General features: G+C 40.9%; 2 protein-coding genes across 3 annotated transcripts in view; one reads left to right on the top strand and one right to left on the bottom strand.

The window, feature by feature from the left end:
- col17a1a (collagen, type XVII, alpha 1a) overlaps positions 1-1,118 on the top strand; it is a 19,280-nt gene extending 18,162 nt beyond the window's left edge. For both annotated transcript variants that reach the window (XM_028018012.1, XM_028018011.1), the window contains one exon: positions 501-1,118. In XM_028018012.1, the coding sequence (XP_027873813.1) occupies positions 501-544 (44 nt within the window). In that variant the 3' untranslated portion in view covers positions 545-1,118. The remainder of the gene's footprint in view (positions 1-500) is intronic.
- Positions 665-23,797, bottom strand: slkb (STE20-like kinase b). Its single transcript, XM_028018014.1, has 18 exons — positions 23,079-23,797; positions 20,410-20,574; positions 15,635-15,683; positions 15,243-15,392; positions 14,559-14,631; positions 12,569-12,763; positions 12,417-12,498; positions 10,801-10,932; positions 8,500-9,216; positions 8,295-8,425; positions 8,055-8,178; positions 6,338-6,517; positions 4,994-5,123; positions 3,567-3,691; positions 3,185-3,376; positions 2,986-3,111; positions 2,790-2,903; positions 665-1,815 (listed from the first exon to the last, which is right to left on the bottom strand). Exons 1-18 carry the CDS (start codon positions 23,250-23,252, stop codon positions 1,669-1,671), a joined length of 3,006 nt encoding a protein of 1,001 aa, XP_027873815.1. The 5' UTR covers positions 23,253-23,797; the 3' UTR covers positions 665-1,668.

Raw genomic sequence — 23,797 nt, 5'->3', positions numbered from 1 at the left:
AAGATTTTCTCACTTGGTTAGAGCAGGTCGTTGAACAGAGGAAGCAAACAGAAAAATCCAGCAAAGACAATTAAAACCAGGAGCCTAAATACTGGGGCTGGAGAGGAAGGGAGCAGAGGAGCTAATCAGAGGAGATGTGAAGCAGCTGTGGCAGGAAGAAAGCAGGGAAACTGAAAGGGAGACTAATTAACACAAAGTTTCTTAATGCTCAAAATTTATTTTTGTTAAAATACTTTTTTTTTGAGTCGTCTTTCATCTTACTACATAAATTTGATCTCAATCAAACGTCTGCACTTCCAGACAGCGAATGAGGGGCTTAAGAGGATGTGTTCTGATTTTCGAAGAGAAGTAGACATGACAATCATCTGAATAAACTTAAAAGACGTATTTTTTAAAAAAATGACAGCAAGTAGAGGGAAAAAAACAAATCACCAGAGGGAGGCGTCTGAGATGCTGCAGTAATATTTAATTTTTTAACTGAAATTTCTGCTACGTTTCAGGAGATTTCTCGCTGACAACAAGAAGGAGAAGTTCTGGTGTTTGATCGCTGAACTCAGAGCTCCAAGTGGGATCATGAAAGCTGTTCTTATTAGTGACTGAACATTGCTGTGGATTGTGTAAAGTATTGAATTTTATGGTATGATGTTTGTGTTCATTATGGGCATTTTTAAAGGACATTTTTTAAATGTTTTTTTTTTTTTGTATGTCTGAGAGACCAAAGGAGAAGCTTTTGTTTAAAGGAAATATTTTATTTACAGCAAAATGAAAATCAACATTTCACAAGCATTTCTAAAAACTATACATGTATTTAAAAAAATTAATTATTGATGTCGATATGTTTTTGTTTTCAGTCTAAATTTAGGAAGTTGAGCAGTTTTTGTATAAATAGTAACTGAAAATATTTTTCTAAAAAAGGTGCACAGCACTCCATTATATTTACTTAACAACTCAGAACAGCCAATCAAGAAAAACAAAAACGAGATGAACCAATCAGAGGTCAGAAAGGCCTAAACCAGTCAGGTCCAGTTTTTTTTTTAATTACTAAAAGTAAATGAAAAGAAATGAATTTTTGTGTTTTGTTTAGTTTGCTTGAATACAGAATAAAATCCTTCACAACACGTCTGAATTCTTAAAGTCGCAGTAACAACTTTACAATACATCTAAATTATTAAGGCTAACAGATCTACTTTGGGCTTTTCAAGAAACAAAATACGTCATCAGAAGATAAAAATACACAAACGTTTCTTCATTTTCCAGATCTTTCTTTCTTTGCTGTTGGAGCTGATGCTTCCTTAGAGAACAAAAACCATGAGTGTCTTTCAAATGTTTTACAACAAACCTGAAGGCATTTTGAAGGAAAAAACTGCATCCGTGTCAGCCAGGAGATGAGAGCTTCGCAGCTTAAACGGAACCACAAAATTCAAAATGTCTGAATGAAAATCTGCTGCAACCCATTCCTTCATCTGGAGTGTTTCAGCCACAAATACATTCTGTATCATAATGACTTAGAAATGATCGACTGATTGATGTTTGACTATAAAAAAAAGAGAGTGATCCGTAGTACAAAAGTCTGCAGATATTTCCGGTTCTTCAGGCACTGGATTGTGGCGACTGAAGTGGCGCCGCAGCGGCTCCTCAGACTTCCTGTCCTCTCTCGGCCCGTTTGGGTTAGAACCCGGTGGAGTGGACGCTGGGGATCGGGTAGAACTTGGAGATGCGACTCTGGGTGGACGGGTTAAGGCACTCGGACTCGCCGCTCATCTTGAAGAACACTTCCTGTTCCTGCAGCTTCCTGGCAAACTCCTCCTCCAATGCCTGTAAACAAACATCAGTTACCATAGAAACAAACGAGGCCATAGAAAGTGTTTTTTCAGACTGTATGGAGCAGAGAGTAGCACTGTAATGCTACTAACTAAGAGTTAGCAAGCTAACTGTGCAGTTAGCAGTTAGCTTGCTACCTGCAGCCTCTAACCAAACAGATCATTTAAAAACTATAAAGTTCAGAAAGTTTTCCTTCTATATTTTTGTCCTTTTTTCACCAGTTTCACTTTAAAAGTTAAAAAATATAATTCAGGGGCTTTTGGAACGCAGGAGATAGAAAACATTTTCTATACAAAACCCATAAACTAGTCGTAGGATATGTTTACCATCAATGCTTGTTGAGCTATGTTCTACACATACTGAGGATCATATTAAAAGCCCTTTGGCACCCTCTAGTGGTCAGAGTTTTCAACGCATGCCTAATTCAGTTGATTATTCTGTTGCTAAAATGTAGGGCTGAAACGATTAATGGGATTAATCATGATTAATTGATGACAGAAATAATAATTTAAGTAGTAATAAGTTAATTGTGAATTGGAATAAACACTCATAAAAAGCCATTTTTGAAAGAAGAACAAATTCAAAGCAATAATTAAGTCAAAAGTGTACAAAAAATATATACAAAAAATATATACATTTTGCATTTAAGATTAAAAGAAAAAAATCTGTGTAAACATGTTTTACCCAAAACTCCTCAGTGGCAGTTTTAGCTTTATCTGTACAAAAATATCTATTTATCACTTTTTGCTATGCAATTCTTAATAGTTTTATCCAAAAATTAATCAACAAGTCATCCCTGCACTGTGTTGATGAAAGAGCTGAGCTTTTCACATGTTGATATTATTGTTAGTCGTAGCTCTACTAAATGTAATGTAGTCTAACTCTGAAATGCACTTGACATGATAAAAGAGAATATGATTTAATCTAACTAAATAAATAAAATGATGTCATCTGTGCGGGCGGTCTACCTTCTTCCTGGGCCGGAGCTTCTCCCTCCACTCCTTCAGCTCCACGCTGTGCTCCTCATCCAGCTCCTTCAGTTTCTGGGTCTCATGTTCGATGAGCAGGTGACACTTCTCATTCTGAAACACAAACATCCCTTCAGCTCATTCTGCTATGAAAACCCAACTTTAACACGGCTAAAGCAGTTTTCGCAGTAAGGACCTGCAGCTGCTGCAGCTCCCGGATGTTGGCGTCGCATTGCAGCTGCAGGTCTCTCATCTGGTTGTCGTGTTTCTGCTGCTGGTGGAGACGTTCGTTCTTCTGCCTCTTCTCCTCCTGAGCAGCAAACTGGGAACAGAGACAACGATGAGGCCGGCTGGATTCGGTCGCAGCTTCTCTCTGACCTGAGGCGCAATCCCACCTGCTTGACCTTGTCCCTCTCCTGTTCGGGGGTGATGAGCGCTGCGGTGATGCGGAGGCTCTTCTTGAACATGGCCATGCGTGTCTTGGCCTCGCTGCGTTGGATTTTGGGCAGCCGGGTTCGCTCCTGCGTCTGTTTGTTCTTCAGCTCCTCGATGAGACGCTGGTTGTAGCGCTGCATCTGCTCCATCTCCTGCAGGCACAAACCAGTTGCTGGGAAAGTTCTCAGAACCACAAGACAGGTTTTACTTTGATATTTTGGAGCAGAACAATGAGTTGTTTCAAATTTCTGAATCATTTCCCTCTGCATGATGATGAACTAACTGACTGAGGAAGCCACAGACTCCAGCTGATGTCCAGAAGCTCCAGCCATGTTTCCATACCTTCTCATGTCTCTTCAGCAGCTGGTGTCTCTGCATGAAGTACTGGTCTTTCAGCTGCTGTTTGAACAACTGGTGTTTCTCCTGCAGGTGGCGCTCTTCCATCTCCCACATTGCAGCTTCTCGTGCTGCATGCAGAAACAAGAGAAGACAAACATGAGGTGGACTTCTATTAAATTGTTTAAATAAGAAATGTTTGCAGCCATCTTAAGCTTATTTTATAAAGATCTCAGTTTATGACCTTTGAACCCTGTCACTTTCATTTCCAGTTAAAGCTGTTAAGAATGACCGGCCCAAACCCACATTTCTGAGCAGTGACTCATTTGTGCTGCGTTCCAGTAACCTGGGAAGTGGGAACTCCGAGCTGTTTGACGTCAGAACCAAAGTGACAACGTTCTGGTTAAGAAGTTAGAATTTCAACATGGCGACGCCCATAAACATCATTTTACAATTTACTCTCCATTAACGAACATCACTTTTAATTTGTTCAGTTAGAGTAGCAGGCGCTACATGTAGCACTGATTACATGTAGCGCCTAGATCTGTGTCTTGTGTTTCCACCACATCTTGCTATTGTTGATGCGAGGAGCGGCCATTTTGAAATGTAAAGTCGTCCTTATAATTCATGCCGGGGGTATTTGAAGTTGCTCCCAGTTTCCCAGTGGGAAATCCGATTTCATTGGACATTCCAGTTGATTTTTCTGACTGGGAAGTTGGAATTTTCCAGTTCAGAGTCCCGAGTATAACTGGAACGCAGCATTAGAGCTGGATCAGAACTGGGCGACTCAAAATGATGACCAACTGCAGATGAACTAAAAGCAGCTGATTTCATAAAGAATATGTGGCTCTCAGAGTCACTGTCTATTAATTACAGTCAACTTTACACACAAAACTTTAGAAACAGTTTTGAAGAACCCAAAAACACAAATATGTATATATTTTATTTTATTTAATTAGCTGATTCACTCAATCGCAAATTCCTGAACTATTACAGCTGTTACCTGGAAGTCATGATTCATATTTAACAGAGCTGACCTCCAGGTTATAAATATTTGCTGCTGAGTGTGAAGTGGCCTAAAAACAGAAGACTGCCCCCTATTGGTTGGGGTTGGTCTCTGTGAAAGTTAAAGTTTCTCTTCCCCCTTTTTCAAAGAAAAGACATGAAATTATTTAACTAGGACACCTAAATAATGTGTTACAATGTACTTGATAAAGGTGGCAGTTTTTAATTAAATCTAAATAATAAGTTATTACAAAAACAAACTTTTTTTTTTAACCAATAAGTAATTAGAAGATTTTCCCTTTTATTTTCTATGAATTCATCGTTAAAATCAGTTCTCAGCTAGCTGTGCTATCTGGTGGTGACATATTTAACATGTGGGCTCCTGGACTTTTCCGTTACAGCGGTGTTAGAGCTGAACCAGGGTTCACCTCTGAGCAGCTGCTGCTTGTGGTTCAGGCAGTCTCTCTCTATGGTGGCCAGCTCGTGCTTGTGCTGCTGGATTATTTTCTTCAGCGCGCTGTCCAGATCCTGCTGCTGCTTCTGGAGGAACTCCTGTTCCTGGATTCAGAAGAACACAGATGGTTTTTTAATAAAGGTCATTTCTGTACCAACATCAACAAGCAGGGAAGGCCCTCTGAGGTCAGATAAACGTGTCGCTTCCAGGCTCATAGCCAAACTGTCAGCCTAAGACCGGCTTGAGCTGCTAAACCAGACAGAAACACCTGCTGTTAATGAGCGCTTCACCTGTCGGCCATGTTATTTTGGGCTCAGCTAACTCTGAAGGAGTCTGTCTGACCTTAACACAGTCAAATGGCCCAGACACTGAAAAACAGCCAGAGATGAAAAAACAGCTGATATGATGCGTGTCAATCAGCTCTGACATCACAGAAACTCTGAACCAATGGGAGTCTGGATTATGATAACTTTCGTCTTCATCGTCCCTGAAGGCAGCAAGTTAGTGGGAAACTCAATAATCTGATCCATAACACTCTTCAGGGTAGATTTGATTTTATTTATTTTAAATGCTTTTTTTGGTAAAGCACCTCGACATGACATTTGTTGTGAATTGTAACTATAGAATTGAACTGAATTAACGAGAGTCCAAAGACAAACTGCTTCTAACATGTGGCCAGATGTTGCTTCTGCTACTAATCATAATGAAAGATTGAGGGAGGAACAGTGTTTTTATTTTTTTCTTAAATAGGAATTCCAGAGTAACCTTTACTGATAAAAACAGACCAAACGTCACAGAGTTTCCTCCGACATGCTGAATGGCCGCGCTGCTCCATGAGGACGATTCCAACCACTCAGTCCTGACATCAGCCACTCACTGTGGATCACACTCCACTGTGAGTCCACACACACTCAGGCACCGAGCGCTCTGGCTGGTGGAAGTGGTTTTAAAGTGCTATTGGTTTCATTAAACAGCTTCAAACATCAGAACAATGATGGCTCTATGATTTAATATAATACACATTTTCCAGAGTCGGAGAGAGTTGAAACAGAAAATCCTCTTTAAGACATTTCATTGTCACCTGCTGTGGAGAAAGTCCTGCTTTCTGTTTGCTGCGAGGCAGGTGTGAACAAGAGAGAGAGCTAAAATGAGGCAGAGCTGTGGACAGTATAAGATTTAACCTGGCCTGCTGGGACAGAAGCTGCAGAAACTCTGGAGGACAGATGAGGGCGCTGTTTGTCTCAGCGGATACATTTTGGACTCTTGAGGGGCAGAATGTGACAGAAGGAGGTGAAAGTGATGGATTGCTGGGACTCACCTCTTTCTTGCGGTTCTTCAGCCTGTTCTGGCACTTGGACAGCTCCTTGTCCTGCTCAGCTTTGATGCGCTTGGCCTCGTCTCGCAGCCGGTTGGTGTGCTCCTGCTCCAGCCTCTCGATGGTCTGCTTCTGCTGCCGCTCCAGGTTCTCCACCTCCTGGTCGTACTGACGCTTCTTACTCTGTCCAACACAAACCGCTTCATCACTCAACCGTCTTCATACATCACTGAGACTTTCTGAGACACTGAAGCTCAGAGGGGTTGGAGGAAACATTGTGATGATTGAAGTCAGGAGAGGAGTGAGAAAAAACTGTAATATTGCAACAGAAAAGCAAAGTTTGGAGATTTTCCTTAATATGGAGGACAAAGATATTCTAAGCTAAACGTGTGTTAGTGTTTACAGCTCACTCATTGATGAGGAATTTTACTATTCTTCTCTGTGATTGGTGAATGATGGTGGCTAAATGACTTTTGTAAACACTCACAGATTCTATTGACTCTGACGGTTTGATGAACGTGTCAATCATCTGAATCAACCAATGAGCTCCTGAGAAACTGCTTACAATGCCTGGTCAGAAAACTGAAAGCTGTGAGGCTCAGAGACGCAATGTTTAGCGGTGCGTTGACTCTTTTTAGTTGTAAGGATCAACGTAACTTTTATCAACCTAAACCTTGTAGTTCCTTAGATGTATTCAATTCATTTTGGATTGTTGTTTTTCAAAAAGAGACTGGGAGTTTAAGAGGTTAGTGCTGCTGTTGTGGCCAAAAAACAATAATTACAGATATACAGTATATACGATATATTTTTTCGCCCTTTCAACACATTGAAAAAACACAACTACATTGCTTCAGTTAACAAATCAAAATTCTGCACTGCATCACTATCATTGTCACGTGACCAAATAAATACCACATTTTCAACAAATCTTATTATTCGGATAGAAAGACTAGATTTTATGAATTTTCCCAGACTGTGGGGTCTATGCTTGCCGTGAACCCAAAGGAGAAAGACATTAGCACTTTTTGCTTACGCGTCAAGTCATACCATCATAATAATATAATGTAAGTGAATGTTGTGTGTTTTACTTGTTTTAGTGTTGAATAATTTAAAAAATGACTGTAAATCATCAGAATGTGATAATTTCTCCTTTAATCAGATGATCTCTGATATATTTCTCTGTAGCAGATCGGTCTGAAAGCTCTGCCACAAAACATTTCAGAGCAAAACTCTCTTTGCCAGGTTTCTTTATTTTTCATCTTATATCGATAAGATGATAAACTCAAAACCTTTTTACCGCAGCTCAGTTCTGAGTGCTGAATTCCCCAATTTCTGAGTGGAATGTCCCACTGTTCACATATGATGTTCTAACTATTATTATATTTTTTCAAAGAAAAACTGTTAGAAGTTGTTTTAAACAGTCAGGAGTCTTGATTCAGTGATGCTCCTTTGAGCAGCAGCTTTCACCCAGAATGTGACTGAGCTGCAGTTTGCTGGGAGGCAGTGAAGTTCAGCAGTTTTTAGCTGAGATGATTAGGCTGATAACAGAAAAGTTTGTAGCTACGGTGAGCAGATTCAGGAAGTTCACAGTGTCATGTGGGGAAACGGCTCCATGTACTTATCTCTAAACAGAAACCACAGCTGCTGCTGGAGCTGATCCGGTTTGAAAACAAGGCTGAAATGTTTTGAAGCTGGAGGGAAACAGACATGGCAGACTCACAGTGGTCTCTTGCTCAAAGCGTCTGTAGATCTGCTCCTTTTGCTGCTGCAGCTTGTTGCTGAGCTGCTGCTGGGCTCTCTGCTCCTCCTTCTGCAGGAGACGCAGCTCTCTCAGCTCCTGCCGCCTGCAACAGGAGGAACAGTAAAGTCAGAAAAAATTTCCAGTTTAACTCATTTTCATATTATTTGCATAAATAATGCAAATATTTATGGTTTGGTTTGAATGAAGTGACATGAGCACCTGAGGAATCTCATCTCCTCGTTCTTGGTGTCGTTGTCAGTGACGATCTTTGATGTTGTGACGCTCACTTCCACCCCGTCCACCATGAACTTACGAGTTTTCTTCAGCGTCTTCTTCTGCCGCTTGGAGTCCTGAGGAAAACAGCTAGCAGGTTAAAAAGGAAGAGGTCTTGCTGTGGCTTTATATGTGTGGTTCTGAGGCTTACCTGTATAGAAACAGAACCAGGCTCCTTTGTTTTGGACAAGAAGCTGGAAATGGACAAATTGAGGTCTACTGAGCTGTTGTCTGCAGCCGAGCCCCTTCCTGAGTCAGAATCTTGCTCCTTTTCGTCTTTGGCTTTATCCGGAACCTTCTTCTCCTCTTCAGCGTTCGTTCTGTCTTTTTCTACGGGCTGCTCTCCGTTTTCCTTCTTCAGGTCTTCCTGCTCTGGCTCAGGCAGAGTTAGAGTCACCTTGAGGTGTTTGTATCGATCTTCCTCTTCTTCCTGAGCTGGAGTGTTAGCTTCTGGTGCAGCAGGTGAGTTAGTCTCCTGAGGAGACCCAGGAACCTCGGCTGTGTCCACTTCCTTTTCATCCTCCACGTCTATCTCCAGCTGCTGCAGCTCCTTGGACGGTGTGTCTGGTTCGGCCTCTGACCCAGGTGAAGTGGCATCAGACACGGCTTCTGGAACGTTCTCCTCTGAAGGTTTCTCTTCAGGTTCTTCTGGAACTGGAGTGTTTGGAGTTTCCTGTGGTTGCTCCTGTGTAGCAGGTTCCTCTGTGGAGACGGTTTTCGCCACATGGTTGGAGTCGGGAAGCTTGGCCGGGGAAGGAAGTGGTAGGATCGGTTCCATCTTCTCAGGGACTGATTCCAAGGGCGACAGAGGGATCTTTTCGTCCTCGGAGCTGGCGACGCTGACGTCAGATGGAGCCCGTTTGTGGCCCTGGAGGAACCATGCAGAAGTTAGAACTGACATATAAATGCAGAGTCAGCAGAAAGCAAAATGTAAAAAGTAACAGCTTCAAAACTCAAAAGAACAAGCCAAGCACGGCTAAAGCACTGCTGGTCAAAACATTCTCTCTAAACAACTGCAGCTCCTGCTGTCTTCAACGTTATTTAACCTCCTCTGCAGGCTTTCTGCAGGTTTCACCAACTCCAACATTATGAATGAAATTTAAGACTTGCACCTACACAGAAATGTGCAAACTTCGTCCAGCCACTGGCGAAAACAAACACTTACACATGATAGAAGCAAAAAAAGCTAGCTATCAAGGTTATGTTAGCAGCGAGTTAGCAGTAGCAACCGTCTCGAGGCAATGAAGATGTCTGAGCACAACTCAAGCGTTTGCCTAACAGAAAAGTTTTGTGAGAAAACAAAATGAAAATAATATGAGGTTAAATAGTGACAAAATTTAAGACACAGATGTCAGCTTAGGTTTTTAGATTGAATTTGAACCATTTTAAGGACCTTGACTTTAGACATTTGAAGAATGAGCAGATACCACGCTGTCAGATGTTACCATCTTTAACTTATGTTTGAAGATTTATAGATGAGTCAGAAAAATGTGATATAGATGTAGAAATTGACACAAAAATACCTCAGCTGTTGCTGTTTCTGGTGTAGAAAGTTAAAACAGATGTGGTCTGCATAGTAACTGTTTTGTGTAAAATCTGTGTTGATGTGGACGGATCGTCAATGTCTGCAATTTATTATTTTGACCAATTTCCTTCTAGATTCAGTTTCTTGTCTTCAAACTGCTGGATCCTCATTGTACAATTTCACTCATAAAGAGTAAGTTGAAACATTTATGACTTTAATGTGATGCCAGCTTGGTACTGTGTTCCAGTCAATATGGGTTTCATGCGGCCTTGAGGAGCTGCAGTCATGATAAACAATGGAGAGATCAACGCTAAAATTGACCAAACAGGAAGGATGTTTATGCAGAAACAGAACTAGAGTAATTAGTGTTTGTAGTGGCAGCATTCCCACATCCTGCACCTTCTTCGCTTTTGAGGATGAAAACAATAAGTGGGATCTTTAATTTTCCTTCAAGCAGAAATGCCTAGCCCATAAATCATGATCTGAATAACAATGCTCTTTCTGCCAACTTCATTTTCAAAACTCAACAAACACTGAACTTGAGTCTTTTTGAATTCCTGTAGGAATTTAGTTTCTGTTTGAAACAGAAGGCATACCTCTAGAATGTGTAGCAAGCTCACAAAAGTTTATATTATAACCAATCCTGGTTTTGAACATAAAGAGAAGATATTTGGACAGCCGGTGGTACTTCGAGACATAAACTGTTTGATCTCCCTGCCTCCATATTGAATATGAGACTTTAGCCATTTCTATTATGATCAAAAACAACAGATCTTACAGTCACAATAGATATTTAACATTTTCTTTTTAATACAGTTAAAATCCTCTTGAGTTATTAGTGATAAGGATCAAACATTAACAACCACTCTTTTTTTTCCACATCATAAATCTCCAGTAAAATAGACTTTGATGTAAATATCTACGCACCAGATGTGCCTCGGTCTCTTCCTCCTCCTCTTCCTCTTTGTGCTCTTCGATCTCCTCGGTGACCTCAGCCTTCGCCTCGGCTATCAGCTCCCTCAGCGGCCGGCTGTCAGTCACAGTCGAGACGAACGAATGCTGCACACAAAACATGACCAAAGGCTTGTTGGTAGATAAAAACCAATGTCATTCCAGGCATTGTTCATAGTCAATGAACAATGCCTGGAAATTGATTGAGAATTTGACTGGAAACGGAAACGTAAAAAGAACTGCAGGAAATGGAAACCAAACTCAAAGTCTCAGTCAATGATCATCTGCTGGGTCTACAGCTACCTGCAAACACTCAAACAATTAGAATAATATGAAGATAATCAAGACGCCGAAACAAAAAACCCATGATAGAAAAATAACATGAGAAGAGACTTTGATTTGTTTAAGAACACGTTAAAAGCAAAATGGAGCAACATTTTTGTTTGTCTGACGACCCCAAACACTAAATTCAAACCAGCGTAACGCTGAAGTGAAGAGGGTTGACATCCAGGTCTGTGCTGATAAACTGGCCCAGAGTTTCTTAATTTTAAGATTTCGGTTGATACTTACAAGTAAAACTGATCTTATCTACTTTGGCAAAGGTCTGAAAATCAGCCACTGTCATCTTTTACTCCGTTAGAGATGGCTGATGACTGATACGTCTGCACATGAGCTGTTATTACAATAGGCACCCCACTGTTGCTAACTTCATCGCTAGATTTAGCAACTTTTCTGACAAAAAAATAAATAAAAATCTGTATTGGCAGGTGAGGTTTTTTTCAGCCAGAAACTGCAATTGTTGCACCTCCAGTAACATTAAAACTGATGTTTCTGTCCTGGGTTGGAAACCAGTTCAGAGGTAGCAGAAGCTGGCTGACTCCATGCAGTGCAAAGAGAAATGCAGACGCTGCTATTACTAATCCTTTTTCTTTACTTTCCGTTCATTAATAACAAGTCTGATCATTTCTGTTTCAACCTTCTGATTTGTGTGCATTGAAATAAAAACTATTATTCTATTTTCAGCTTCATTTACTTTCAAGTTAACCATAACCTTAACCATCATCCGCCTACACTTAACAGTAAAACCATTTCAATCCATCAGCAAAATGCAAGATTTAAACACGGTCTCACCTTCTTCGGTTTAGAAATCTGCTGCATGTATTCTATGGCAGGCCTGATGATGTGAAGCTTCTTAGATATCAGGACCTTCATTGGTGGCAGGACGCTGTTTTGTATTTTTAAGCCCATTGCGTCGTCTGTGCAGTACTATGGTTTTCCCGGTGTGTATGAGGTAAAATGCGTCCGGCTGGCCTGCCTGTCTGCACACTGAGTGAATGAGCGGCTCTGGTTTAGCACCTTAAACCCCACGGAAAAAGCAAAGCCTGCTCTGCTGACGTCAGCTCCAGCAGAGGGATGAGTGTCAGTCCTACTGGGACAGACGGCTCAGAGCATACAGAGCAGCTCAACAGATGTCGCACTGGGTTCTGATGGCAGGTGGTGCATGGATGGAGGTGGGGGAGGAAGTGGCTTAGAAGTGGCCAAGTGTTGGGGATAATCACACATTGAGAGATTTAGTTTTGAACAGACGGTACCTGAAGAAGCTGCGCTGCGGTCCATCTGCTGTCCAGGTTCTTGTCCAGGCTACGTTTCAGGAAGTCGCTGAACTCTGGAGACCTGAGCAGAGAAAACCCAAATATTCAGTCAGCTGTTCACTCAGCCGTCAAACAGAAACATGGCAACTCACCAGCGCGACGGCTGCATCAGTGTGGGCGGGTCGGACTTTGCGATCTTCAGTAGGACTCTCATGGGGTTCATCTCGTGGTTGGGGGGCTCGACCTGCGCCAGCTCGATTAAGGTGACCCCCAGGGACCAGATGTCGGCCTTGTAGTCGTATGGACGGTCCTTGGAGGTTTCACACATCACCACCTCAGGGGCCATCCTGAAAACATTCATCCAACCTTCACGTTTTATTAAAACGTTTTAACAAATTAAAATCTGAAATGTGTGCTGGGCTTTTTTCTTTACTTACATGAGGATAATTAATTTATCCTCATGTATAAATGAAGATATTTGCAATAAAAACAACTATAGTGAATGATTCTTCTTAGTCCTATAATGCAATATAATGATTATTTTGGTTTTCCATATGAAGTGAATGAATGTCTTTCATTATAGTATAATTCATTAGTTTTAATTTATGACCTCTATTTTGTAAGTGTTTATTTTTGTAGTTACTTTTATTTTTAATTTGCCATGTGATCTATGTATGCTACGTATTATTAGTTGTTTATATTGAATGTCTGTCTTCCGTTTATTTGGTTCTCCATTAGTTGTAGTTCTCTGCTTCTACTCTCACAGAGGTCCAAGCTAACCTCGTGGATTCACTGAGGGTGTCATGGTAGTAATGCTCTTACATGTATGTTGTGTCCCTCCAGGTATTTTGTGGGGGATGCTGAAGGAGAATGGGGTATCTGGGTGGCTTTTAATAGAGTAGAGTAGAATATTTATTGTCATTCTAACAACAAAACGTTGTTCAACATAATTTGGGTGCAATTCTCCGGATAAAAACAATGTCTCACCTAAAAAAAATATTATAGATAATTAATTATATAGCATTTATCCCTTGATAAAAAGCTAACTGAAAACTGTCCACTGACCAAATTGACCACTTAGCAGCATTCAGCATAGTGACGGCTGATGGATAAAAACTGGTTCTAATCTTTAAGGAACATCCATTCTTTGTAGAGCTGCTTCTACCTTCTTGGCACCAAGTCAAGTCTGTTTCCAGTTGGACTCGGTCAGGGCTGCCCTCTGTCCACCAATCCTATTTATGGTGTTCATGGATATGATGAAGATGGTGGAGAGGAGGGAGTGTGTGTTATGTCACTGAGAACCTCAGGATCAGGCCATGATCCGCTGGGATGAGGAGAGGCTCCTCTCAAGCCTCTCCGGTTCTTTAACGGGTTCTTCTCTAGTCTGTCCTGCTCAGATTCGTCTCCATTAGCAGATCACTCAGGTTCTTCCCGTGTATTGTGTGTAAACAATTTGATTGGTAGCACAATGCATGTATTGACTGGCCTCTGTCACTGCATGCATGCAAATCTCCAAACAACAACATCTCAACCACTGCGTTGTACCAGCGGACATGTCGCCTGCTGTCAGAGAGCTGCTCAGAGTGGAGGAGTTTAATCATGAGCAGCGTCAGGAAAACATGCGTCAACGTTTGGAGCAGAATAACTGCGATTCTGCAGCCCTGCAAATGGCACGTGTCTTGGAAGAACTGAAAAGTAATGAAGAAATGAGAAACTGTCCAGCTGTGGTCAACGTTCTGTTTGAGATAATTGTTGTTTTGGCCTAACCGGTGTGAAACGCTGAAAGCTGCTCAGAGATGATGGGAAGATGAAGCTAAATGCATAACAGACATGACAGAAAACCTTCTGGATGGTGCATATATATTGTAGCTATAATTGGACAAAGGACTGACTCAAGCAGGCACAGAAAACTTATCACATCTACATTGCAAAACAAAAATAAATTAAAAAAAAAATCCTAAAACTTTGTATAATTTTTCTTCTTCCTCACACCTATGGACAACTTTCAATCACATAGTCTAATAAAATACTTTGAAGTTTATGAGAAAGCTCAGAAACGCTTTTGTGCAGCTCTGTATTTTCTGGGAAGTTTACTTTTTATAAAATGTTGCATTAAAATAGAGGAATTATTCCTCCACTTACCAGTAAGGCGTTCCAATGAAAGAATCTCTCCGCTGAAGCGTCTTTGTGTTTTTGGCCGACACGCCAAAATCAGCTGAAAGCCACAAAACGCAGAAATGAGTCAGAATAACTGAATCAGGAGACTTTGGGTCATGTGAAAGCAACAGTCTGATTTTTCTGCAGGCAGATACCCGGACACCTCTGTGTGTGTTTTGTCACTGGACAAAATGTCTTCTGTGTATTATCTCACCATGACTCATGCCACTCTGAATAAACCTGCATTACTGCATCTTCTGTGGTCAGCAGCACCAGACGGATGCTGAACAGGAAAGCCACAAACCAGTAAGACACTGAGGCGTCATGCTTCATTTCAAAGCTCTTATTATTAAATAGTATGAATCTTTAGCTTTCTCTGTGGTTGATTCTATATTTATTTGGTAAGAGTCTGTCAGTACTTCTTATCTTGGTAATATTTGCTCATTCTGCTTTGCTAAAGTACATTTTCTGGATTCTGACTGAGCCATGAAAAAGTTGATTCTTTAAACTCATTTGAGGAAAACATCACAACAGCATTCCATGTATCTAAAATGTTGAATTATTGGTAAATATTTGCAGTATCTGCTGGAGGAGGTTGGATTCGTGTGAAGAACAGAGTCTTTGTTTAGAACAGGGGACGTCATGGTGCTGTCACCAGCCGGCTCTTACCCAGCTTCACATCTCCGTCCAGAGTGAGGAGGATGTTGCCGGCCTTCAAGTCTCTGTGGATGATTTTGTTTTCGTGGAGGTAGACGAGCGCCTGCAGGGTCTGCTTACACACCACCCGGATCTGCGGCTCGGTCAGGGGTCTCTCCAGTTCTGCACAGAAGAGGGACGGTTGCCATGAGCATGTGCTTTAAATCAGCTCAGCATGGCATGCTAATGTAGCCTAATTATAGGTGGCGATACGGCCTAAACCACAATTAAAGTCTTGCAGAAAGCAAAGAAGAAAGCGATCATGTGGGTGGTCCGCTGAGGCCTTTTTCCACTTTCGCTGCCAGTTCGAGCCGTTTCCCTGTTGGTGAAACAACCTGTGATAAAAGGTGGAACTGCTGACTCACCGAGCATGACGGCATCCACTGCCCCTCCTGCACAGAACTCTATGAGGATCTGCCAACGACAGGAGAAAACACAGGACCAGCTTAAGCTTCCTAACATGTGCTTTACTTCAAATAAAACACACATGAAGCTCATAGACGATTTGACCTTTCACCTACTTTAACAGCTTTTTTTTTTTTTTTACCAGACTATTAAGTCTGCCCAAAATAACCTTTAATTGTCCACAAGTTACCTCTCCAGTTTTTTCAGAATGGTTGTTGAAGTATTTTTTTTTTTTTACATGTGAAGGATTTTATTTTGCAGATTTGTAAGCTTGTCAGAATTTTTTTTAATTATTATTTAAATTCAAACCAAAAGTACTTTATTTATCCTAAAGGGAAATTAAACTCATGTCATCGAAGCTTCTTCAAAACATAGTTGTAGATGCGAAGGACTGTTTGGGCAGCAACAACAGTTTGCTAATATATCTCAACTGTTATAAACTTGTTATAAAATAATTAGCCAGTTGGACTGAGTCTCAGATTGGACATGAATGATGTCCATCAGCCACCGAGTGATGGAAGTGCAGATGAGAAAAAGAGGAAAGACCACAATAGGCAGATATGGAAACTGATATCATCACAATATTTACCAGTATCATCAGTGCAAGATTTTTGAATACTGTGCAGCCCTTACAGTATCAATAACTCTCAAATACAGACAACAATACCTGCAACACTCACAAGGAGAGCTAAGATCAGTGCAGATTAGTTATCTACAGCATATAAGGTGCTACTCAGGTCAGCAATGGAAAATTCCTGTTTTTTATATTATAATAAATATCTTAAGGATAGAACATATTGTAATTCCAGATATTTTCCCCAATTTCATGCAGCTCTGATTGAAACTGCAGGATTTTAGGCTTCAGGGTAATCACTTGGAAAAAGGAGCTTCAGTGACTCAGAAAGCAGCTGAACCATAAGACAGAAACTGTTCCTGGTTTGAAACAGAAATATTCACTTCTTCCTAGAACCTTCTGGAGCTAAAAATACAAAAACAACCAAACTAATAACTTGGCTGAAACAATGTGGGAACAAACCACCACCCAGCATTCATGAATGAAACAGTCTTAAAGGCATTCAGAGGCTTCAGTGTGGCGGCTGACGTAAGAGGATTGAGGCTTTCCACACTGCCAGACCTCAGGCCTTCTGCTGCTGATAGGATTACAGTTTGTATGAACGGAGAGCCTTCTGCAGCATCTGGAGTCTCTACTGAGCAGCACAACATTCACACAGCCTCCGGCCCACAATGAGATTGAGAAATATTGGCCGAGTGTTACTGTCTGAATAAAAGAGAAGTTACACTTCTGCAAAATGTTAAACCTTTTGTGGTTTACACATGTGCCGAAGTGTTTGTTATGGTCAGCTAGCTTTTATCTTATTTTTTTCCCTCCCCTCCAGGGGTCTTTTGTGGGCTCTAGTGTCCCTTATATGAAAGTAGGCTGACAGGAAAGGGAGCCTACTTTCGGCTCCCTTTCCTGGGGAAGGGGGGAAGACATGCGGCAAATGTCGCCGGGTCTGGGAATTGAACCCACGACGGCAGCATCAAGGACTCAAGGCCTCCAAACGTGGGTCGCGCTATCCCTTACGCCACCACAGCACGCCCAGTCAGCTAGCTTTTAAATAGAAAGTGACAAACTCCTAACAACAACAAGGAAAAGCTTCAGTGAAATTCCTGAGCTCACTTGAGATTTTCAGGACCACTCCACTTCCAACAACAAAGCCGCTCCAGGCCACACACCGCCCCTGTCTTAGAGCGCTCCTGGCTGCTGTGGCACAATGGCCGCCAGTGGCTTTTCAGCGCCACAGCGTGAACAGAGGAAACACAGGCCAGGGCTGCGGCTTCCTCCCCACTTGTTTATTTGACACATTCACACTGAACTCCATTTAGAACAGTGCACCACTTGTTTTCCAAGCCATTCATGTGACACAAAAAGGGCGGATGTGGTTGAAGGTGATTTCACCTGAAATGTTGTGGCGAAGAGCAGCGACTGGAATGACAGAGATGCTGCAGTGAGGAAACGCAGCTCAGCAACAGCCGTGAAGCGGCCGCCTCTGGGGTTTTCACAGAATAAAGTCTTTCATCAGGAGAAGGAAACGTCTTAGAGTCTGTCTCCTCTTTCCATGAACAGGTGCGACATGAGGAGGAAAAGGAGAAAACTCTACCTCCATCAGAATGAGCTTATTGTTTGGAGGACAATGGGGAGGAAAAGGGCAGAGCGCTCAATACAGCACTGAAATGAAACACCAGCTGATCATGAGGGTTAACAACGTTCAGAATGCCTTTTCAGCTGTTTGTGCGCTGACTCACAGGAGCGCCATGGTGATGTTTCTGTGTCATCTCCTCTTCAGTATATCTGCCCTTTGACCTGTCACACTCAGATTATTTGCATGATAGGAAAAAGAAAGCTCTGCTACTCTGTTTCTTTCAGTCCAAGTCTGCTAACCTCTCAGGCTGGATATTAATATACGAGGACAAACTATAAGAGATACAAGTAAAACATTAGACATGAAATTAATCAGATTAATGTTTTAAAAGAACAAGTAAGAAAATGAAAAACAAAGGTCTCATGTTCGGAGCGAACAGATTATAAACTGGTATGATGATTAACAGCTCCTAAAGCTGCTTGTTGCTGCAGCCCATGTGAACTTTAACCACATTTTATCCCACAATGCAGCAGTAAAAAAAAAAAAAAAAAAAAAGGAATTTTGCAATATTTCTTTTCATCAGATGATGCAACGTAAAGACAGGGAGACGGAATGAACGTTTGTGCAACACACACTATCCGATTATTCATATTTGATATATAAAAGACAATTAATTTAACTGGAAAAAGCTGTGAAGATACTGAACTGTTTGTCTTCCACCCAAATGAACCAGTAAGTCAATCAGTTTGAAGCAGACATGTCCCTGCAGAAAGAGCCCAGAGCCTCGCTGCTACCAACTCCTCCACTGTTCAGCTCTGAATGGATCCACAGAGGAACATGAAGCTGCTGCGTCCCTCCTGCTGATGCAGACTGCTGGACAGCTGGCTGAAAGAAGCTTCCTCAACCTTTCCTTTACACGTAGAAAAAATAATTCCAGCTTCTCTGGAAATGAGACAATTATAACCTGATAACTAGGAGAGCCCCAGCAATGTCTTCCATCCAGGAAGGAAAAACTCTGGTTGGGAGTTTAAACTGGTAGTTGGTGGTTCAGTGACAGGCTCGCCACCAACACATTTAGCTCTGTCACAAGAAAAGACGACCTAAGAGGAAAATAGAACAGCGTCTGAAAAATTCTGGGTAAACGGTGCCGTTGGATGGCTTCCATGTGTGCTCCCACAGCAGTCTCCTTTTCCTCATCCTCCTCTTTGTCTTTCAGATTGATAATAAAAACACTGTCGTCCATTTTTCTGTTTTGTTCTCTGTTTGACCTTTCTGACAGTTTTCATACAGTCCACCAACTTCTAAATATGTATTCTCCAGAAAAAAAAATCTTTATGCTTCCTTGGAGATTGAAACCTTTTTCTCCAGTTAGCCTCACTGATTAGTGGTTTTCTTATGGACACTCAGCTGTTTGGTCCCAACTCCTTGACTTCCCTTCACATTGTGCTCTTACTGTCACACTATTCTGAGTTCTACTGTTGTCCTTCTTTCATTTGATAAAGCTTTGAAGTGCTCAGCTACGACCACCATTCAGGTTTTTTTTCCTAACCACATTTCTTCCTGAAAGACGCTGGTTAGGATCCCTTGAAATTAGGGGTGGACCAATTTATTGGCGCCGATTTCCTTAATTTTGGGAGATCGGTCGATACTTATGTACGAATGTACAAAGCTGGTTTTATCAACCTCAGCAAAGGTCTAAAAATCAAACACTGTCCTGTTCTCCCGTAAGAGAGACTTGACCGACAGACCAGCTCACCAGCTCATGTCTGCACGTTAACAATAGCCATCCCACTGTTACCAACTCAGCGACTTTCTTGCTATATTTAACAACATTTCAGACAAAAAAATTGGTATCAGCCAAAATCAAAATCGACAGGTCGGGATTTTGGAAATCGGTAATCACCGATTGAACAGAAAACTGCAATCAGTGCATTCCTGTTTGAAATCCATTTTATTATTTTCCAATTTTAGTTATATTTTTTACAAAATTCCATTTTTCTGAATTCCATTTTAAGCATGGGGTCCTGGTTCTACACTTTCCTTCCAGGTTTTGAAAATGTGTTGGACAGTTCTCAACCCAGTTTTAGTTGTTTCTGCCTCTGCTTGAAGGCAGTGATCTGACCCTTCGTAAACAGACCGACATCTTTTCCTCAGCCAAAGGGTGTGTCTTTCTACATGCTTGTGTAAGAAATGAGAAGCTACTCATTGCATCAGGTTAAAGAACTCGTTGCAGCTGAAAGATAATCGCCTGCAGTAATTATTATTATAGGAGGCTTGGATCTGTTTGCTTAGGTAAATCCAGGTGGCAACGTTTTCGGCCAGCCAGCAAAGTTCCCTTTCCTGTAGCAGAACACTTTGACCATGAGCATGTTGACAACAAACCAAATCCTATTGATGCAGCTTGTCAGATTTTGTACTTTTCTAACAAGCTTGAGGTGAAATTACATCTTTATTCTTCAGATAAATTAAGCATTACTAATATTTACTGTACAAACCTTCATTCAAAAAGCCAAACTAATTTTTTTGAAGTATTTTCCTTCCCATTGCTGAGGCTTTGGATAAGAGGATATGGTGCTGAACCAGACACTCACCCACAGCTTGCTCTCGTAGTAAAAAGCATCCAGCAGTTTGACGATGTTCTGATGATCGCAGGAGGCCAGGATGTCAATCTCCACCATGTAGTCCTCCAGCTCCTCCTCTGTCTTCGTATCGATGACTTTGGCAGCAGCGAGGACGCCCGTCTGCTTGTTCTGAGCCTGGAGGTAAAAACACACCAATTTAATCCTTCTCCCTTTCTTTATACAAGCTTCAGGCAGGTAATACAGAAAACACACACATGCCAGAACCATCTGAGCCAGTAGGTAACAGGGTTAAATCCCTCACTATGCGTGGTGTTGAAGTGGAAAATCCTTCGGACTGTTTTGGCTCCTCGGCAGACAGGATGTGCTCTATGAAGTCGCCGCTGCGATATGGGATGCAGCCACTTCCTGCTGATTCACAGCTCCACAGTGAGCCATGAACAGCATTTAAAGCATAATAAACTCCCATCACTTCTGCAGCTTATAGTGAGAGCTTCACTATGAAGCAGACAGAGGCATGGAGGTAGAACGGCAGAGTTTAATATTTCTGGATAATTGTATAATCTGTAGGCTCTTCTCATCTGACTGCAGCTGGAAATATGAGCCATCATAATGTCATCTTGTCCAAATATTGCACTGCTCTAATTTTAAATGCCTCTTCACTGTTCTATGGAAACATATCCAAAATTACATAAATAAATATTGTAATTAATAGATTATTAAAAATTACTCCAAATAAATAAAAAAATATTACGGTAATATTAAAAACAGATTTCTTTTTTTATTGTGGATGTTACTTTGTCAGTTATTTATTTGTTTAATAATGCTACTTTACAGTCTGAGGATCTTTTTATTCCATATTCTCACATTCTTAAATGGGGCAAGTTTTTCCACAAAATAAAACACTATTATACATTAAAAAAATAAAATAATCAAATAATAAATGCTAAAATAAATAAATAAAACTGTTATTGACAAACTCATATAATCTTTATTTAAACCATATATGTGACTGAACTGATTTTTTCTACCATTTTTGTAACAAGACAAAACAGCTACCTGAATAAATCATATCTAAAACAAATAATCAAGAAAAAATGTGCATCCTATAATTCCATCATATTATTTAAGAATACAAAAGGTTATTGATGCTTGGATGTAAAATGTCGTCACTGAAGAGCATCCAACTGCCTAAAAGCATTGCTTTGAACTCATGCAACTCAAACTAGATCTGGCATATCAACCAAAACCACCAAGCTCCACTTTCTACTGGATAACAAAAACCACCAACAGATGGCTTTAATAAACCAAAAAAGGTTTGGCTTATTAGACAGCAACTACAATTACCATCTGAGGTAGTAGGATAATATTTTGCAAGTGTTATGAAGTTGTATTTTTCATGCTGATGTAATATTTAGCCACTTGGCCAGAGTTTCACAGCGACCAGTTCTCACACCGAACACTAATGGCTTTGCCTGAAATGTAAAAGTTAGCAGAGTGACAGAGTAAGAGAGAAAACAAGAAAACAGGCATAGATTGCAAGATTTTTGAATATCATGCAGCCCTGTTAGTTATCAAACAATGCATCAAGGTCAGTTTAGGATTCAATAAATGTTTTCTATTTAAGGAAACCCAGCAGATTGCAGCATTCACTTCTCCTGAACAAGTAGCAAAAATAGACATTAAGTTGATTTGTGTCTTTGCAGCAATCCCTCATACAGAGCATGCATGTTGCGACAGTGGAGAGCAAAACTCCCCTGTAACAGGAAGAAACCTCCAGCAGAACCAGAACCTGGCTCAGAGTGAATGGCCATCTGCCTTAACTGACTGGAGGGTTGAGAAGACAATGATCTTCATCAGAACTAACAAATACAAATCTCTTAAAAAAAGGTGGGCATTTTTAAATAAAACACTGTCATAAAATAAATGGGTTTTCATTTTATAGTTAAGATGTTTCTAGTTTCTTGGCTTCTGTGCATATTATCCATTCAGAAAATGAATGCATGTCATATTCTGCTTGTTTCCCTCAAAACAGTTCCATAATTTTCCAGCATGGTGACACCACCCTCAGTCTGAGCTTACTTGAATAACATTTCTCTTTCTGACTGCAGAGTAATTGGATTTTCTTTTGTACTTTCTGTTTGTGGTGTTGGTGATATGTTGCCCTGGTAGGGCTACATGTTAGCATCGGGGTCATTATAAGTCTGCCTGGTGATTATTTTCAGTGCAAGTAGCAGGTTTTAAAAATGAAATAGTAAGGACTTTAAAATAACAAATAAAACCTTTTATCGATCTTTGATACTAAAATCGGACTTTTCCACTTCAGTTTACCCTGGTACTTTGCTAATAAAGTGGAACAAATAAAGAAATACAAACAGATATGCTCAAAAATCCTCATCGTTTGCCTCATGCCTTCTGCAATGCCACCACAGACGTGTGCTTGTGTGGGGAGTAGAATTTATTTTGATTAAATTATTTCTCTAAAATTACCAAAAGAATAGAACCCTGACCATGATGTGTCCTACAGGTAATAACTATATTTAACCTGGGTTTGATTGAATTCACAGAACAGTTATGTTAGCAGCTTTAAATTATGAATTATTGAAATAAAAGTGGGCATTTTTAAACAAAAACATTGTCATAAAAGAAAACAAAAGTGCAACAATCAAGGAGAAACAAACCTTAAAAACTTTGCCGAACGCTCCATCTCCCAGTTCTCCAATTATTTCCCAAATCTCCTCTGGGTTTTCATCCCTGCGCACATGTTCGTATTGCTTCTTCTTCTTCTCCACTCCCAGTTTAAATATCTTACGGAAATTAAAAAACGCCATAATGTCTCCTGCTTGAAAGTTCATTAAGGAGTAAGACAAAGCTGCAGGTTTGGAGCAGGTTAATGTTGTCCCATTGGGAATACAAACTCAAAAGCTTCCATAACAGTCCAGAACCAAACCTTAGCTTAGCCTTTCACACCAATCTGACCAGTTTACCCAGTGGCTATTTCACTCATAATATAAACACTTTGTACACATAGGATAATAACCACTCAAATCTTAACAGTTTTGCAGCAAGTAAAACGTGTATATATATTTTTTTCTTCTTTCTTAAAGAATCAACTGTTTCGGGAATCTCGTCGTTGTTCCAACTGGCCCGACAACAACCCAGTCTGTCCGTGGGTCTCTTTCTTCAACAAAAACACACACAAAAGACAAAAAAAACCAAGCACTGTCCAAATCCACAAATCCTCACGTTATTTCCGACAAAGTCCCTCGCTACAGTCCAAAAGGACACCAATAAACGCAGTTTATCCGCGGTTTAGTGTTCGTTAAAACGGTCATCTTCCTCCGGAGCGGGTCGGGTCGGGCTGCTCGGTGCCTCGTAGCGGATTTAGTGACCGAGCGCG

This window comes from Xiphophorus couchianus, chromosome 5 (assembly GCF_001444195.1).
Source record: "Xiphophorus couchianus chromosome 5, X_couchianus-1.0, whole genome shotgun sequence".
Lineage (NCBI taxonomy): Eukaryota > Metazoa > Chordata > Actinopteri > Cyprinodontiformes > Poeciliidae > Xiphophorus > Xiphophorus couchianus.
The sequence above is the reverse complement of the archived record's forward strand: the minus strand, read 5'-3'. Positions and strand labels throughout refer to the sequence as shown.